This window comes from Pecten maximus, chromosome 3 (genome assembly GCF_902652985.1).
Source record: "Pecten maximus chromosome 3, xPecMax1.1, whole genome shotgun sequence".
NCBI lineage: Eukaryota > Metazoa > Mollusca > Bivalvia > Pectinida > Pectinidae > Pecten > Pecten maximus.
The window spans coordinates 18,537,388-18,556,690 of NC_047017.1; the positions used below are offsets into that span (position 1 = coordinate 18,537,388).

A 19,303-nucleotide genomic window follows, 5' to 3' on the forward strand; every position below is an offset into this window, starting at 1 on the left:
TCAGTATGGAACTCACTATGATGATAAAATATTGTTTTAGTGATGATTGTAAATATACGATTACATAATAATAAGAGAGTAAAATAAATTTTAAATCAACCTCTTGAGATCAAGGTAATTTATCATAATAACCAAGATGGCGTCTGTTCCCACACCGGAGGAACTGAAAAAGTTCAAAGTTGTTGAATTGAGGGAAAAACTATCTAATTTGGAGCTACCAACGGCAGGTGGGTTACTGCAATAAAAAAGCTATTTGGACAACTATCAACTCATTATGTCGTGTCAACATGTAATAAGAATTTAACCATTCCCTTCATCATGAGCCTTGAAACGTTGTTCCGACGCGTAGCACATGTACTTATAATTACGGTACCGGTAAATTTGTAAGGTTGGCATCTGATCAGAGTTAAGACTTAGACATTAAGTTAACCTGAACTACTTATTTTAACTGTCATTCTTGATTGATAACAAGGATGGAAGTCAGAGCTTTTGATGAAGATCATTTTGGTCCATTGACAAGACATTTCAGCCAAAAATTGTCAAACTTTAGCTCGCCGGGCAGAAGTCCATTGGAGCTATTGCTATACCGTTAGTGTCGTATATAGACAGCTTTGTGTAGGTGCTATCAGGTTGAGGGAAACCGCCAACTTGTGTATAATACACGAATTGACGTATTGTACGCCAGTTCGAGTATATGGATCTGTTACTAAAAATAGACAAAACCGATGAAACTATATTTCTTGATGACAATTTCATTAACGACAAGGTAAGTAATATTTTATTTTAAAATGTTTACTGAATGCGTTGTCTACCTAGAAACTTTATTTTCCTTTACCAGGAGTATTGCATCAATTTTTGGTACTTTCCAACGTGCAAATGATTTTTATTTGTGCATTTGAATTGTGTAGCGGAACTGGACTGGGTCAATCATCTGCGACCAGTTAGCTCAGTGGTAGAGTGTCCGTCTAGAGTTCGGAGGGTCCCAGGTTCCAAACTGGTCTGGCTGCTACATTTTCCTCATCCTTTTACATAATTGGCGAGCTTGCCTACCCTTAAGCTTGTTTAAAGCATCAGAAGTATGCTTACCAACAAGGGGATATCCGAACAAGTGGTCTTCAGGGGCAAAGACTTGAAAAAAAGGAGGGAGTAATGTAACAGAACTGGACTAGGTCGATCATTGGCGACCAGGTAGCTTAGTGGTAGAGTGTCTATCTAGAGTATGGTCCCGGATTCGAAACCCCAGTCTGGCTGCTACATTTTCTCCTTCTGTTACATTTGTATGATGATTTGTGACAAAATAAATGCGACTTGGACAAATGTTTTTAAAAAAGTTAACTTTAGAGTGATTTTGGCTAATTTTAGTAACAAAACTACATCTCAGTTGGCTTATATTATAATACGCAAGATGGCAACCTGACTAATGAAGACATAAAGCTCAGATACTTAATTTGATTGATCCTTGTAACAAGACCTTTCATTAATATTAGCCCGACTTTCCTCTAGCCCTTACACAATGTCTTGAGTAAGACCAGGATGCACTACTACATGTATATGAAAACGTGGAATTCTCAATAAAATCGGACGTGACATAACAACTACCTTACATTTTTGGTTAAATGAGATATTTTTTTACCCCAAAACACCAATTTAGTCCCAAATCAATGTTCTGTTCCATCCATATAGACCCAAAAAATAAGGTAAGTGTTATGTCATGCCCAATTTTTTTGAAAGATATAATTGGCAACTTGCAGTACAATTGTTCACCTGTTGATTCAAAAATATAATTATATATCATTTCCTGTAATTGTAATGTCTATCTGGAACTCTAAAGCCTTGGTATATACATGTAACAAATTTATCATAATGTCTAGCTGGAAATTAATTATATATATATTAAAATACTATAAAATATACCTGGTATATATAGTGATTATTACACAATTAAATTTTACCTTTTTATTTCAGGTTTGAAAGCAGAGCTCATCACAAGATTACACAACTACTATGTTCAGGTAATTGCTGTAAAAAATGAATAACACCATTATAATTATTCTATTCTGTAAATTATAATTGCAAGGAGTTATACAACTCTCTTGCTCATCATATCAAATTTAAAGCTAATCTTAGACATTTTTTTTGTCAAAGAGATGGGCCAGAAATTTGGTAATCCTGCAGAATTGATACAATGTATGGTACACACTATTTAATAGGTATTTCCTGCTTCTATGCAATTTAATATTATATGTTAGTGTAAATAGGTTTTGAAGATTTAAAAAAATGGACTCCCACAATATAGATGGCTCAACATACATCATAAGTTGTTGTTTTTCTTCAGACATACTGGGGTTTGTATTAACATTTAGAATGAATATATTCACCGAATATCATGTATAAAAAGAATTTAAACACATGAATAATTACATTTTAGTTGTAAGTTACTGGCCACAATGATGCATGATAAATCATAGAAATATATGATGTTCACTGTTATGGACATACTCATGAATATTCTTTTATTATAAGTGAATTTTGTATCCGTTGTCTTTGTGTGTCACTAACATATACTGTCAATTATTCCTGACACTGGTTTAATTTATCTCACATGAGAACTCAAATTCTACATTACAATAGTATATAGGTATACTGTATTGTATAGGTACTGGTATACCATATGTACCAGCGTTTGAATTTAACGCTCGCACACTCGCTAAATGCGAGCTGATTTTTCATTTTGCGAGTAGAACATTGTGGTACTTGCATTTTTCTGCGAGTGCATATAAATCCTGGTAAAACCGACACACATAGTAAAACATCGACGAAAACTTGAAACAAAAACCGACACACAGACAATGCATTATCTTGGTGACGCTTGTACACAGCACTCGTTAGTTTCAAGCGTCTCAAAGACTACAATATACATGAATATATTGTAATGGAAAAGAAACGAGAGTTTCCGAGAAACAAAGCACGTTTCGCTTTGAAAATACAACATCATCGGTAAATGTTTTGTTCTTACTTGAAATTCTATCAGTACTTACTGTTTTGTCCATTTTCTAATTTAACAAGTCAACTTCAGATATGACAAAAACAAAATGAAATTTTTAAACGAAAAATTCGTTTTTTTTCCGAATCACGTGTAGACTATGTTGTAAAATCATGATGGACAGGGAATAGCATTTTAATTAGATAGAATTTTATTAATACTTATTTCATTATTAGTCAAAGATTTTATGAGAAATCATACATGATTAAATCAAATGAAATGACTGATTTTTTTTTTCTTGAAAATAAATTATTAACATGTAATTAAAAAAATATATAGAATCAAAATCCTTTAATATTCATTGGAAACAAAAAACAAAAAGATTAATTGTATTTTGTCTCAAATAAAAACTTGATTTGAAGCAAGTAAAGATTATTTATCATAAAACATCTGTTATATTTAATGTTAACACATAATTTCAAAATTGCGAGTAAGCTTGTAATTTTGCGAGTTAAAATTTTATCCACTCGCAACAACGTGCGAGTTACTAAAAAAGTTAAATTCTACCCCTGTGTACCCTGGTATATATGGAATGATCAACACAGGTACCGTATATTGTAAAAATATAGGTATACTGTATGCTGAAAAATGAATAGCTTTGAAAGATACAATTATGTTTTGGTTCCTTTCCACGTAAAAATAAATTTTGGCTAATGAGCAGGTGCTAATGGTATAAGGATTTTGCTACAGTGCATTTCATGGCTTAAACTTAACAATTGGTAAATTTATAAAGTACATAGTGAGAGTTTCATAATATTGATATATTGTTTATCCAGGAAAGTCTCGACGAAGATGCAGAAAAGTCTCCTCCAATGGAAGAAGGTAATATAATATTGATTGATATACCTCGATAATTTAATGACCAGGAATTGATACATTGTATAATTTTAACAAGTACATTTATAATTCATGTGTAATAATGTTCATCGGACTAAATGGCTAGAGCTCTTTAACAGTATTCAATGTGAAAATGTAAAACAATTTTTGTTCAATCCAGTTTGAAAAATATTTCTGTTCTTTTTTTTTTGTCATTTATTTATGGACTCATATACTTTTCTCAATTGCTGATTACCAATCTTTTATTTTTCAGAATCTCCAGATGAGGAAAAGGAGGTATGTTCATGTTACCAAGAAATTATCATCCGATATTTTTTAAAGAAAATACTTGATTTTTTTTTGCGATATAACATTAATTAGTTAGTTAAGTATCAGTTCAAAATTCAAAAGCTTTTGAGTGTAGAATGAAAGAAATGCCATACCAGTAAATAAAATTTTCTCGGACATCTGGTTGATTTAAATTTATAATACCTGGGTAGGTGTGTATATTCATTATTTTGTCTTAAAGTTAAAAAAAAATATAAACATTTGCTTATGTAATGTTGTTATATGTAGAGATGGTCCAATTGAATCATCTGATAAAGTACTCTTTACAACATGAGATGTATCTACTCTCCACAATAGTGATTTGATTTAAACACTTCACAAAGCATGTACACTTCACATATATCATATTAAGTCAGTTGATAAAAACTTATGTTGTGATTTAAATATATATATATATGTATAAATAAGCAAATACCAGTTGTTTAACATATCATTTGCAGGAAGATTTGCCTTTGCCACCCGTACCAGTTCAAGTACCAGTACAAACACCTGAGGTAAGCTTCAGTTAAGTTTACTTTTGATGGTAATCACATTGAGTCTGCATTATCAAACAGTAACATGTCTGTTCTGATTAGGTCAAGTAAATTCTTGGTCTAAATATTCATACACAGAAATCATACTAATAAAATTTTTGTTAGATATCCCATTTTTCTTGTTAAAAAATTTCATCTGCACAATTCGAAAAATGATCATGAACGGAATTAAATGATGTTTTACAACTTGTATCTTTTTCTTCTTATAGGTCCCTGACAATGCTGGGCCATCTCGATCTGTAGATGAAGATCTCCAGAGAAAGGTTGCTCTCCAGCAACAAATGTTAAATGTAGAGCACCAGCAGGAACAGGAAAAGAAGCTACTGGAGCAACAGAAGGAAGCTCTGGCAATACAGGCCCGACACCAGGCAGCTATGATGATACAGCAACCCCCACAGCATGTGGCTCCTCCTCCTCCCCCACCTGCCCCGGTGTCTGTACCTCCCCCTCCTAACATAGACCTGATGGAGAAGGTCCGACAACAACAACAGATGCTAGAGGCAGAAAAACACAAACAGATGATGGAACAACAACAAAAGGTGATCAGGTGTTTTCTGAATAGTAATCCAGGCAGTTAAAATATACTACAGACCTGATCTCAGTTCCATCAATATTCCATAACTTCTGGAAATTCCTCAATTTCAAATTTTCCTAAGAAATCATCATAGGATTTAAGAAAATTTCCATGCATTCTGTAATAGTCTCCAATGAAAAAAATACAAGTTAAGTAACACTGATGAAACTGGGGCCAGGAATGATTTAATGAACGAAGAAAATACAAAATTGCCTCATGACTTTAAAATATTTTTTTTAATAATGATTAAACAAATGAAAACCAAACTAAAACAAGCATAATATTTAAAAAAAAAAAAAAAATGAAAACCACAAACTAAAACAAACATAATATGAAACATTATATATCTAAGCCATGATAGGGGTGGTAGTTCAGTAAAAAACAAACTAGATCTATAAAATATACTTATTGCAGATAATACAACAACAACAACAGCAGCAGCAACAACAGCAAGCTATCAGTCAAGCAGAGGCAGAACGGAGAATCAAGGAGGCAGAGATCTTCAGACAACAAAAATTTGCTCTGATGGAGGCTCAAAGAGAGGAGCAGCAGCTGCGAATGCAAAAGGAACAGCAAAGACCACCTGGTATGTACCGATAAGCTGATTTTATAGTGACCAAGCCTGAGTTTCCTCTGGCCCAGACACCAGGTCTGGTGTAGGGCCAGTGCACACAACTATATAAAAACATGGTATTCTTGGACACCAATTGGTGTCACTAAGGTTTTGGTGCAGATAAAAGATGAAAAAAAAAACCTAGTGACACCAAACAGTGTTGGAGAATTCTATGCTTTGGAGAATTCTATGCTTTCATGTAGTAGTGCGCTCTTGCCCTACACTATACATGATGTCAGGGCCAGAGGAAACTCAGGCTAACGGTAACCATTTAAACTTGATTGACATTGGTCTATAAGTTAGATAAGCATTTGAAGTAGTTTTCATCAGGAGAACTGATTACTATAACATAGTCGTATGTGTTGTTGCAGCCCATCAGATGCCAGTGCCCCCACCAGGCCTCCCTGTGATGTCTCACCCACAACCACCATCCACTACTATTCAACAGCAACCTCCACAGGCTCCCCCACCCGTTCAGATTACAACCACATTACCCCCACAGATGCCTCCCCAGATAAGTGGACCACCTCCTCCTGTGGGTCCCCCTCAGGGACTTCCACAGCCAGCACCAGCACCACCAGGACTGGGGCCACCACCAGGTCGTTCAGCTCCACAAGAACTGATAAGCTTACCTCCACCCCCTCATGGAGTACCTCCCCCTCAGAATATTGGAATGATGCCACCACAGGCATCTCCAATGCAGACTAGTGCTCCTCCCCCTGGAATGCCACCTCAACAACAGGCTGATACTAGTATGCAGCAGATGATACCACCTTCACAGCCCATGATTCAACAGCCACAGGCACCTCCTGCTGTGTCGGAACCACATCATGAGGGACCACCTCCATCCCTGCAGCCGCCGCCGATGAGGCCACCCCCTCCACAGCAGTCACAAATCGGTATTCCACCGCCACCCATGTTACAACAGCCACCAGGACCACCATCTACCATGGTCCAGATGGGTGCTCCTCCTCAACAGCAGTCCGGACCTCCACCACCACCACGTCCTACAGGCATAGTAACAGGACCCCCCTTGTCTGGACCACCACCCCCAGGGGTTGTCCAGACACCACCAATGGAGAAGCTACCATCTCCACAGGTATGTGAATAAGAATACAAGAAATCAGGAAAATAAAGATAACTTTTATACAACATTATTTACAATAATAATATTGAATAACTTTGCTAGCTTTCATTTGGAAAGATGTTTATCTGAAAACACACTCTGTGATTGGAAAACTATTTGTGTTTAAGACCTGTCTATATGATATTTATACCAAACTGATGAATCTCATTCCAAACTTTTACTGAGTTTTACTGAAAGTAATTTTATTGATTTAATTATGGGAACAAGAAATGGTGTATGAGGAGTGATGGCAAGAGTGTCATTCTATAAGAATGTGTTAGTGGGAAAAAAGAAAAAGATGCCATGAAGGTTTACTAATTATGTGAAAAATGAGCTTTGTGAATTTGCTTTTCCCAAAATGACAAAAAGAAAAAGAAAGAAAAAAGAAAAAAAATGTATACAACTTAATATTTCAGTCAAACTTTCTAATTGAATCTATTTATCATTGTGAAGTTCATAACATGTTGGGGACATTCCCACCTGTGTATAAGTCTTTGCAGTATTGAATGGCAACACAGGTATGGGTTGATTTGGATTGTTCACATAAATGAGTGTATTTTGGAAATTCTTGGTTACAACTTGACTAGAAACTTTGTAGAAGAGTTATTTGAAAGTGATAGATATTTTAAGAAATAGTGACATGAATTTTACAGCTGGAGCCCCCACAGCCACAGCCTCCTAAAGAGATCAAGCTCCCACATGCTCTGGAGAAGATTCTGGCCTTTAAAGATGTGAGGGCCCAGGAGGTGGGGCTTACCCCTGAGGAGGTCGAGACCATGCATCAACCAGAGGGTAAGTCTGTAACTACATGCTCCCAACTGTTTTATAATATCAAAGAAAAGACATTAACCAAGTAAAAGAGAAAATTATGATTTTACTATGAATTTATATTGTTAGTTACATTCTTGCTGTTTGGCACATCAGTTTATAACTTTTAGATATTTAATCTCCAAAGGTTTTATTATAACAAGGATAAAATTTCATTTCTTTAATAAGCCTTTCTCTTCAAGATTGAACTTAAAAAGCTTTGGCTTAACTTAACAAATAATGGTACCTGACTCTCTATGTTGACGTAAATTAAGTATTTTGGACTGTTGAACAGTCAATATTTTTTACTGTTGACTGGCGAGGAACATCCACACCCGCCAAAACACCCAAACAATTCCGTTGAAGCGTCTTTCTGATGATGATTTGTAAACAGTATCTCTAGCGATGCTTAGCGATAGCTGCTAATTCGAAGTCAGAAAAGTTTATAGAATTCTCTGACCAGACTGTGTTGTATCTAATTGAAAACAGTGATTCAGCTAACACAAAGAATGTCATAAAAAGGGTCTGTAAGAATTGTTACAGCATACTGCGAGGCCGAAAGAACGTCCACTTTGTAGTCGGAAGAGTTTTACTAAAAAAAAGTTACAGTGGAACTCAGTCTAATAAAATAGCTTATATCCGAATCTTATGGATTATTCTGGTAACAAAACAATTGTTTCATGCCTTATCAGTCAACAGTCAAAACTCTTCACTCAGTGTTGGGACCAACCCGATGAACTGCAGCCTCAGGAAACAGTTCATCGGGTTGGTCCCAACACCTCGGGGAAGAGATTTGACTGTTGACTTGTAGGGCATGAAACAACTGTATATTGTTCCTACTCAACAGTATGACAATGTAAATTATCTTTAGCAAGTCAAAGAGCTCATTGTGTGATTTACATAACTGGTCATGTGACGTCTGAACATTTTCTGAGGAATCATTTGTGACATAGGCATGTTAGGTAGTATGAAACTTATAAAGACAGTTAGTGTGAATGAATCAGAAAAGATCTGATATAAAGACTATGCATTCTGACCAGGTACTTGTGTACTCCATCAATGTTTTACACGGCCTGATACTTTTGATAGGCACCATGTCGCAGTTGGCAAAATCATATCCGATAGAAAAAGGGCCGACCAGCGGCCTCTTATGTTATAGGAGTAGTTCTTGTGTTGCTGCAATGATGACCTGTGTTGTTATATACTACAGAGAGAGAGGAGGTAGAGGAGATGGAGGGTGAAGAAGATGATGATGTTGGATATGGTACTTACGACATGGATGAAGATGCTGACAAGCCAGAGGATGTTCCTGTAGAAAAAGAGGTGGGCAGCCAATCTTAAATTCTAGTAGCATTGTTTGAATGTTAATTATATAAGTAACATAAAACTAGAATGGTTTACCTGAAGTTGTATTTACAAGAAAATGAAAACATATGTTAGAGTAATTCCTTAGATGGAAAGATCAGTCTCTTTGAAAAAAATAGGTGAAAAAGGGATGGCATACCATTTCAATTATTCTCAAATTGTGGAACCACTTTCATGTTGGATGTGCATTTTGGCTCTCAATTTGAAAGAGATGAGTTGATCAAAAGTAAGTGTGTTTGGTGTAGAATTGTATTTAATATATTAGATGCCTTTTTGTGTGCAACAGAAATTTTTCAAGAGCATAATTTCTTTTGTCATTGAGGATACAAATTTTGCCTATACCTTAAGCGAACACTATTCATTGTACATCAAACTTTTTTTAATTAGTTTAAATATTATTTTTCTTCAGTCCAAAAATAAGAGGAGAAAGAAGAAGAAAAAGAAGGCAAAGAAGAGTCGACAGCAACAACAACAGCCAATGTCAGAATATACTCGGAAGGATGACTCTGAGGAAGATGTACAGATTGAGTATGTTACTAACTGTAACTAACACTTACGATCAAGGATGTTGTCCTTTATCATGTTTTTATTGGTTCAACCAAGTAAATCAGAATTTTTTCATAAACAGTATATAAAATATGAATGTACCGGTAGTCTGGTGTTTAGCAAAACTAGGTGGCTAGTGAGATTATCTGTTTAAAGAAAATGAAGACCTTGGACAAACTTAATTCCTAATAATTAATACTAAATTAAGTACCAAGTGGTGTATTGATACACCTTTTGACCACACACTCTGAATGTCATAAAGATACTGGTAACATTTTGATGTAACACTAAGTTTCACTAACGCAAATAACAAACTCTTTTCTGGCTTTGTCTTTCCAGGTACATACAGGAGCAGTTAGACCTGGAACCTTCAGATCCAAACTACTTCACATTCGCAAAGATATTCGAAGCATTCAAGGTATTACTAATGAAATAGATTCGTACTGCATTTCACTAAAAGTAATACTAAATAGTGAGCTGTGTAAGCCAACATCTGCCTATCCATCCTATTTTCGTTCAAGGTTGACCAAATAATTTTGTTCTGATAAAGAATATACATTACAGATGATTCCCTACTATCAAGAATTGTCGGCAAAACATCTATACTGTTTTTTGTTTTTAATTTTTTTAGATATCAGAGACAGAGAAACTAAAGGAAAAGAAAGAAGAAAAAGTTGAAGAAAAGAAAAGAGAAGAAATTCCCGAACCAAGAGGCATCTTCGATGAAGATGACAGTGACGAGGATGGAGAGGTTTGTTTGTTCTGAATAAATCGTAATTTCAGTATTGATTCAATTGTAGAAAAAAAAAATTATGGTCACTAGAAATTGAAGTGTTGACACATTTTTCAATCAGTAACTTTTCAAATAATGCTTTGATTCATGAAAGTTATTGCTGAAGCTGTACAATTGAGACAAATATGTTGGTTGTACAGGATAAGAAATTAGATGATGACACACCTAAAATGTCAAAGAAGAAACTGAAAAAGATGACTCGACTAAGTGTAGCCCAGCTGAAGCAGTTGGTGAGTCGTCCTGATGTTGTGGAAATGCACGATGTGACTGCCCAGGACCCTCGCCTGTTGGTACAGCTGAAGGCCACACGCAACACAGTGCCTGTCCCTCGGCACTGGTGCTTCAAACGCAAGTATCTCCAGGGCAAGAGAGGAATTGAGAAACCTCCTTTTGAGCTGCCTGAGTATATCAAGGCTACAGGCATCATGGAAATGAGAGAGGCACTTGCTGAGAAGGTGAGTTAACTACTGGTAATCTCAACATTAATTCTACCGAGTATGTTCTAAGTTTTGGAATGCTTTCTAAAAAGTGTTGTGTCACTACTTTCTTTTATAAAATTATATTGCAAAACTAGAAACAGTAGAATGCCGCAGATCCATACACCACATATCAGAACTTTCATTTATATGAACTGTTGTGTCCCCAGAATAATTAAGTTTACATTTGCATAACCAAACAAACTAATGTGTCCCCCAAGAAGATTGGTATATACTTCATATTACTTTACTATCATTTGTAGATTAAGTCCTATTACAATTTACTAACATCTCTCACTCAAACTGAGTTTGAGCTTTGTATGTTGAAAGCTGTGTTTTGTGTGTTAGATTGAAGTTGAGTGAATGTATCTTGATATTTAGACAAAAATAGTATTTTGTTGAAGTGGAACATTGTTAATGGGTCGATTACCATTAAATGCCATTCAGCAAAAAAGAAACTAAAGAGTTTGCACTTCTTTATTTCAGGAAGACCAAAAAACATTGAAAGCAAAAATGAGAGAAAAAGTACGACCAAAAATGGGGAAAATAGACATTGATTATCAAAAACTTCATGACGCTTTCTTCAGATGGCAGACCAAGCCTAAAATGACAATACATGGTGATCTATATTACGAGGTATGTAAAACTGAGTTTCTGATGCCTATAGCATAATGAAGATGTGTTGTTCTGAAGTTTAAACTCAAAATTTATAACCTCTAGTTTTAGAAAATTGGCATGAAATTTATGAAGAATATTTACTTTGATGTTGATTTAGTTCATGATAAGGAGACCTAACTTCAAGCTACTTTTATAATTTCATGTTAAAAATAATTAACTATTTGATGAAATTGTTTTGCATCATTTATATGTGTGTATGTGATAGTCCGTTTCTCACAGCTTCAGAGAAGTGAAGTTGTGGTTTTAGACCATCACAGAGAAATCCATGTCCTCCACCGGTGAGGGTGTGGAATACATTGCTTCACCCAGGAAAACTGAGGACACGGTTGTCCTTTATAGCTTTACTGGTTTTGCGGATGTATACAGCACTTTTTATAGCAATTGAAAGTTGGTATCGGTGGCAATTTAGACTTGCAAAAGTAACCAGCAATATGGTAGTCAAAATGTTGTGGTTTTCTCCAATATATACTTGGTATTGTAAATCTATTGACTTTTCAACAGGGGAAAGAATTTGAAACACGATTAAAAGAAAAGAAACCAGGAAATTTGTCAGACGAATTAAGAACAGCTTTAGGCATGCCAGTAGGACCGGTAAGTAAATATTAATTATTGTGTAGTTTTTACAAATGGGTAGTTAGCAGTTAGTTTTTGCCATTGTTAAAGTTTTGAAAAACTGAGTGATTTTGTATTTAGATAATACATGTAAAATAGCTCATTTCTTAGTCTATTTGATATAATAAATTTCTACCACTCTTTCAAATATTGACTTTAGCATTAATACATTTGTTCATCACAAGAAAGTATTGTGCCCAGTCAGGATTGTTATGAACCGCTTATTATAAACTGATGACCTGTGATCAGAGATACTATATTTAGACCTGAAACTGGAACTCTTGTGACCCTTGACCTCAAACTTGCAATATTTCACATCATTGGTCACTGTTTTTATTGATACAAAGTTAGAATTCAAGTTGACAATTATAGCATCATTAATTATATGAATTTAGATTTTTTTTTTCCTTCCAGAATGCAGATAAATTTCCACCCCCATGGTTGATTGCTATGCAGCGATATGGTCCACCACCTTCTTATCCTAATTTAAAAATTCCTGGACTTAATGCTCCGATACCTGAAGTAAGTCTCTTGAATATCAAATGATGTAAAATTGTTGAAGAAAATGTATTTGGTATTTGTGCACACATGTGAACTTAATTATTTGGACATGTGTGGTTTTGTACTGTAATATGTTCAGTAGCAGTTTGTATACGTATACATAGAACCTGTAAATCATCATATCTACATGTACACATGTTAGCTAATTTGCCAGTACTTAGATAGACCTCAATTCTCTAAATAACTTGGATGCTATCTAAACCATGTAATACTGGTTGTATTCAATTATCTTTGTGTAGTTCTAATTAATGTGGTATTTACATGTAGACTTCAGGTCAGGAACCCCATAACCATATTAAGTCGGGGGAAATCTATAGAGCTGGGTACCACCAAAAAAAAATACCAAGGTATACCACGGTATTTAGTCAAATACCACGGTATACCACCCTTTACCCTTATACCTAACAGACAGTCAGACAGACATGAAAATGTAAGACTTGGGGTAGTCAATGTAGTGTTACAAGTGGCAAAATGACCACTACTGTTAACTTGTTTCAAATAAAAACATTTAACACACAAGCAAATTTCTTATTTTTTAATGAGGGTCAACATGAGCAAATTGAAAGTCAACAAAACTCAAAAGAGTAAAACAAAAACATATTGATTGCTAACAACAAGAAGGAATGCATTTGCATTCAAAACTCATTTACCTTGGATCCAATTTGTTACCGACATCACAGAATTCCTTACTTTCAACAATCCTGTATGGCCGGAGATCTTTTACTATAAATGTCGTAATTTTGTTAGTAATCTGTCTGGCCTTGGGTGACGTAGATGTATACTTTTTGGCAGCAAGTAACATGTTCATAATAGGTCTAGCGGGTGTAGCTTTCATAGCATTGGAGGTATCACAATCAGAATTAGGAACGGTGCTAACACTACTAACAGTGGTTTGTTTTGCTTTCGGCATCAGCGTGGGATGGTGGCGACGCACATGTGTTACAAGGTTTGATGTTCCACCGCCTGCACATTTAACAGTGGCATCACATGTTCTGCATACTGCTATAGATTCGACAATCATGCCGTCATTTTTACGTTTTTTCAGGCCAAACTATTTCCAAACATCAGCCTTTGCCCTACGATTGTTGACAATGTCGAAGAGATTGTTTTTGTCCGCCATTTTGGGTTATTCGCTGCGGAGCTGTCATGCTTTAATCTATATTTAGTAACAGTAAAACTGGGCCGACAGTGAAGTTTTTGACTTCGTTTTTTTGGCACAAATAAATAAAAATGATAGGTATTAAGGTCGATACAGAACATTTCTATTATGTATGCCCTTACTTGTATGTTAAAATACCGGTACAGGCATCTTATACCGCGGTACGTACCGTCAAAATTTTTTACCGTGGTACACGGGTATACCGGTAATACCGCCCACCTCTAGAAATCTATCTGTCCGGCAGATGCACATTATGATTTTAAAATGTAAAAGAATAGCATTTCGTTCATGCTAATGTCACTCCTCCCGTATTCATACAGATACAACATCTACCTACATCACTAAACACAGGAACCAACAAACAACGACTTCATCATTATTCTACAACTCGACAAAATCCACAACTACAAAATACACTAAGAATCATTTGTAGTATATGATATTAATTTTGTCTTTGGGATGATTTAGGAATTGATTTACAATATGGAGAGTAACAATGATTCTATGTTTGATAGCCTTGTGTGGGCTGACTGACCCATTGTAAAAAGTTATGTGACAATTGATGTTTTACTTTCAGGCAACCTCCTTCGGTTATCATGCAGGAGGCTGGGGAAAGCCTCCAGTTGATGAGAATGGTAAACCTTTATATGGAGATGTTTTTGGCACACAAAGTGGTGACTTCCAGGTAAGTTTATTTGGTGTAGAGTAGTGCTTTCTTAGGGTACTTTATCTCTAAATGATTCTCCAAAACATTATTTAGATTGAATAGTATAGATACTTCATTTAAGAAATTGTTTGAAATAGATACAACCTTGAGTTATTTAACCCTTTTCTTTTCATTGACTGGCTATCACCTTTATATGACAACTTCACAAGTGAACTATGAAAATATACATATACTGATATAGAAATGATAGCATATCGAGAGTTGAGATCACAATTAACAAGTTCTCTATAAATCAGGTGGTAGTGGAAGAGGAAGAAATAGATAAGTCCCACTGGGGTGAGCTGGAGGAGGAATCGTCAGAGGAAGAGGATTCTGACGAGGATGAGGAAGACGAGGAAGATATGACAGGTCTAGTCACACCAGGTGGTGAAGGGTGAGTACAGTAATGAATTCTGCTGGGTATACTTGCGTCTAGTCACACCATGTGGTGAAGGGTGAGTACAGTAATGAATTCTGCTGGGTATACCCGCGTCTGGGCACACCAGGTGGCGAAGGGCGAGTACAGTAATGAATTCTGCTGGGTATACTCACGTCTGGTAATGCCAGGTGGCGAAGGGTGAGTACAATAAAGAATTCTGCTGGGTATACTCGCGTCTAGTCACGCCAGGTGGCGAAGGGTGAGTACAGTAATGAATTCTGCTGGGTATACTCGCGTCTGGTAATGCCAGGTTATGAAGGGTGAGTACAATAAAGAATTCTGCTGGGTATACTCGCGTCTAGTCACACCATGTGGTGAAGGGTGAGTACAGTAATGAATTCTGCTGGGTATACTCGCGTCTGGTAATGCCAGGTTATGAAGGGTGAGTACAGTAATGAATTCTGCTGGGTATACTCGCGTCTGGTAATGCCAGGTGGCGAAGGGTGAGTACAGAAATGAATTCTGCTGGGTATACCCGCGTCTGGGCACACCAGGTGGCGAAGGGTGAGTACAGTAATGAATTCTGCTGGGTATACTCACGTCTGGTAATGCCAGGTGGCGAAGGGTGAGTACAATAAAGAATTCTGCTGGGTATACTCGCGTCTAGTCATGCCAGGTGGCGAAGGGTGAGTACAGAAATGAATTCTGCTGGGTATACTCGCGTCTGGTAATGCCAGGTTATGAAGGGTGAGTACAGTAATGAATTCTGCTGGGTATACTCGCGTCTGGTCACACCAGGTCGTGAAGGGTGAGTACAGTTATGAATTCTGCTGGGTATACTCGTGTCTGGTCACGCAAGGTTGCGAAGGGTGAGTACAGTAATGAAGTCTGCTGGGTATACTCAATAGTTTTCTATTCTACCGTCATAGGACTGATGTTTACATATGTTCTAATTATCTGTAGTATTCAAATCAGTTTGACTCAACTATGAGATAGTAATATTTGACTGACATAGCCCAACTTGTGGTTTAGATTAAGTCTACATATTGTTTTGTTTTGTTTTGCAGTGGCTGCCATTTTGTTTCATGGTAGCACTGTCATTCTTTTTTTAAGAAAACTACATTTCAAACTCCCTTCTTGTTCTTCCTATGGGATTTAGCTATACCTTGAAGTAATGAAGATAATTCTGACCAATGTTGATATTACTTTTGTTATAGTGAATTCAAAGATGGCCTACATCACAGAGATATTTGTAGTGCTGTAGAATTTAGCGGAAATTTATTTTGAAGAGATCCAACAAAAATATAAAGAATTGTTTAACATATTCACAATTTTGTTCCCACCACCACTGCAGTGTAATACAGACATATATTACACCATGACCTATTAAGACCATTAACATCAGATGCTTATTAAGACGTGTCCGGCTCTTACTTATCAATCGTATGTTTATCTGTATTATGCAGATTGGTGACGCCAAGTGGTATCACGTCAGTACCGATGGGTGTGGAGACACCAGATATGATAGAACTGAGGAAAAAGAGGATAGAGGATGCCATGGACCAAGGGGGAGAAACTCCTGCTCTCTACACAATCTTACCTGAGAAAAAGTCGGCAGTGGGTGGAGCGATGATGGGCTCATCACATATATACGACATGTCAGCGGTAGGTGTTGCACCTCTCATTACGCTTGCAAACTGATGGACACCAGTTATTTGTATTCTAAACAAAGTAGACAAGTTAGTTTTATGATGGAATTTGAATTAAATATTATTTATACACAACATACAAGAAAAGTCATAGATAAAATTCGAATATGATTTATTACTTTTAGATTTCTCAGCAACATGAATTACAATCTTAATTTTGGCTCTTCTTGGGGGCTAGAAACTTGAATGATGATAGTTTGTTAACTCCAGGGTCCTGTTCGTTTATGCAGATAAAACGGTTCATGAGTTTTTAAATGTAATATTTCAAACATACTGTATATCTTGACGGACCTGAAAATGTTAATATAGGCCTTAGAAGTCTTTGTCAATGTTCGGCTGAAAACAATATAAAATCACCAGGTCCGTCTTTATTTCATAAACAGACAACACCTGTCCAACTGGTCCAACCATTTGAACCTCAAAAACGAAAACGGACACTTTAATAAAATACATCGTGGTAGGGTGGGTTCAAATTAAAATCACATCTATGGGTTGGCTGGAGTTTGAAATAAATTGATTCTGTTTTTGGGTGTATTTGATGTATTTGTATCAATTTTTACATTAAAATTGCTTCTATACCAAATTACCGTTTACTAAAAAGAGGATATGTGGAAGGGTCATCAAAATTTTAAATCGCTTCTATAGATAGTTCCCCTAATTTCCAAATGCCTCCTCCCCATCCCATATATGTTTTCCTGGAACAGCCCTCGGACACTTTCACCCATAAAAAGGGGAATCAATATAACTTAATATGAATAGTTATTGCCCTGGTAGTCCAAAATGGCTGTCTCCATACTAAAATAACCTAGATGGTGATGACATAGATTGGTACCCTTGTAAATCTATTGTACTTTGTATTTGGTTTCGTTTTTGGAGTAGAATTACTTTAACATTTAAGTTTTACACATCTTACAACAGGGTGTGCCTGGAAGTAAGAAGACTGATAAGACAGCTCCTGAAGGGATTGAGGTTGCCCTGAATCCAGAGGAACTGGATCTTGACAGTGCTGCTATGCAGGCCAAGTATGACCAAACAATGAGGGAACAACAGTCACAACTAGAGAAAGAAGATCTCAGCGACATGGTGGCTGAACACGCTGCCAAGCAGAAGGTTTGTTACATGCCAAGTCATGACACAAATTAATGTGTAACTGTTACCAGTATTATCAACCCAAATGCTTTAGCTGATAATGACTATATATACTGTAAACATGTTCATTTTGGCATGCTTAAGTTTTTGTGCCTAACTTAATTCAAACAGATTATAGTATTGATGAATTGGCATACTTACAGTAGAAAATGATACTTAGCGATATCAAAATTTAGCAGAAAGCGTTCAATAAGAAAGATGCCAAAATAAGTAATCCTACTATGAAATGTACAGATAAAGTATAATATTATTTCTTTTACAACTTTGTCCAAGATTAAAATCTCCTGCAAATAGCTGCATTTTCTGTCCTGTATTGTGTCTGACTGTCCATCTGATATCAGCTCTTCTTTCAATTGTTGTATTTACAGTAATAATTACATATCTTCCTGTCTTTTAATGACCTACTTACAAATATTGTAGGTTTATAAATGGTTTTCATGTGAAAAGTGAATATAGTAAACGTTTTGATAAATGAACAATATTTTCTTATATTTTCAGAAACGAAAGAAACAACAACAAGATAGCGGGAAAGCTGCCAAAAAATACAAAGAGTTCAAGTTTTAATGTTAAAGTGTCTGTCTGCTGTTCTGCTATAAACTATATGTTGTATGTGTTCATGGACAAAAAATACCGGAATCATGTAATGGTGTGAAAGTTGGAAATGATAGGAATTTATAGTAATAGTTGGTACTGTTCTACTGGCAACAGCACTAAGCCGATCATACGGAATTTACAGCAACAGTTGGTACTGTTCTCCTGGCTACAGCACCAAGCTGATCATACAGAATTTACAGCAACAGTTGGTACTGTTCTACTGGCTACAGCACTAAGCTGATCATACAGAATTTACAGCAACAGTTGGTACTGTTCTACTGGCTACAGCACTAAGCTGATCATACAGAATTTACAGCAACAGTTGGTACTGTTCTACTGGCTACAGCACTAAGCTGATCATACAGAATTTACAGCAACAGTTGGTACTGTTCTACTGGCTACAGCACTAAGATGATCATACAGAATTTACAGCAACAGTTGGTACTGTTCTACTGGCTACAGCACTAAGATGATCATACAGAATGTACAGCAACAGTTGATACTGTTCTACTGGCTAAACAATAACCCAGTAATACAGAAGTTATGCCAAAGGACTGTAAGATATCAAAGCTGCAATGTTGGATGTACTGACAAGGTCTTGTGAACCCTTCATTTCAATTGATCGAGAGAGATTTGAAAAATTGTGGGAGGAATAAATTTTAAAACATTCATTTTTGTCTTCATTTTTTTTCCAAATGCTGTTAATGCTCCTCATA

At 36.1% G+C, this 19,303-nt stretch overlaps 1 protein-coding gene across 1 annotated transcript; it reads left to right on the top strand.

Annotated features, from left to right (window-relative positions):
- The first annotated feature begins 97 nt into the window (after positions 1–97).
- On the top strand, positions 98–19,258 carry LOC117323449 (splicing factor 3B subunit 2-like). The gene is made up of 22 exons (XM_033878683.1): positions 98–227; positions 1,966–2,012; positions 3,820–3,865; positions 4,134–4,156; positions 4,648–4,701; positions 4,950–5,279; positions 5,729–5,900; positions 6,299–7,026; positions 7,707–7,845; positions 9,071–9,183; positions 9,635–9,753; positions 10,111–10,189; positions 10,403–10,522; positions 10,705–11,019; positions 11,527–11,676; positions 12,220–12,309; positions 12,745–12,852; positions 14,628–14,735; positions 15,014–15,150; positions 16,602–16,800; positions 17,763–17,954; positions 18,492–19,258. The coding sequence occupies exons 1-22, from the start codon at positions 137–139 to the stop codon at positions 18,555–18,557; spliced, it is 3,426 nt and encodes a 1,141-aa protein (XP_033734574.1). The 5' UTR covers positions 98–136; the 3' UTR covers positions 18,558–19,258.
- The last annotated feature ends 45 nt before the right edge of the window (positions 19,259–19,303 follow it).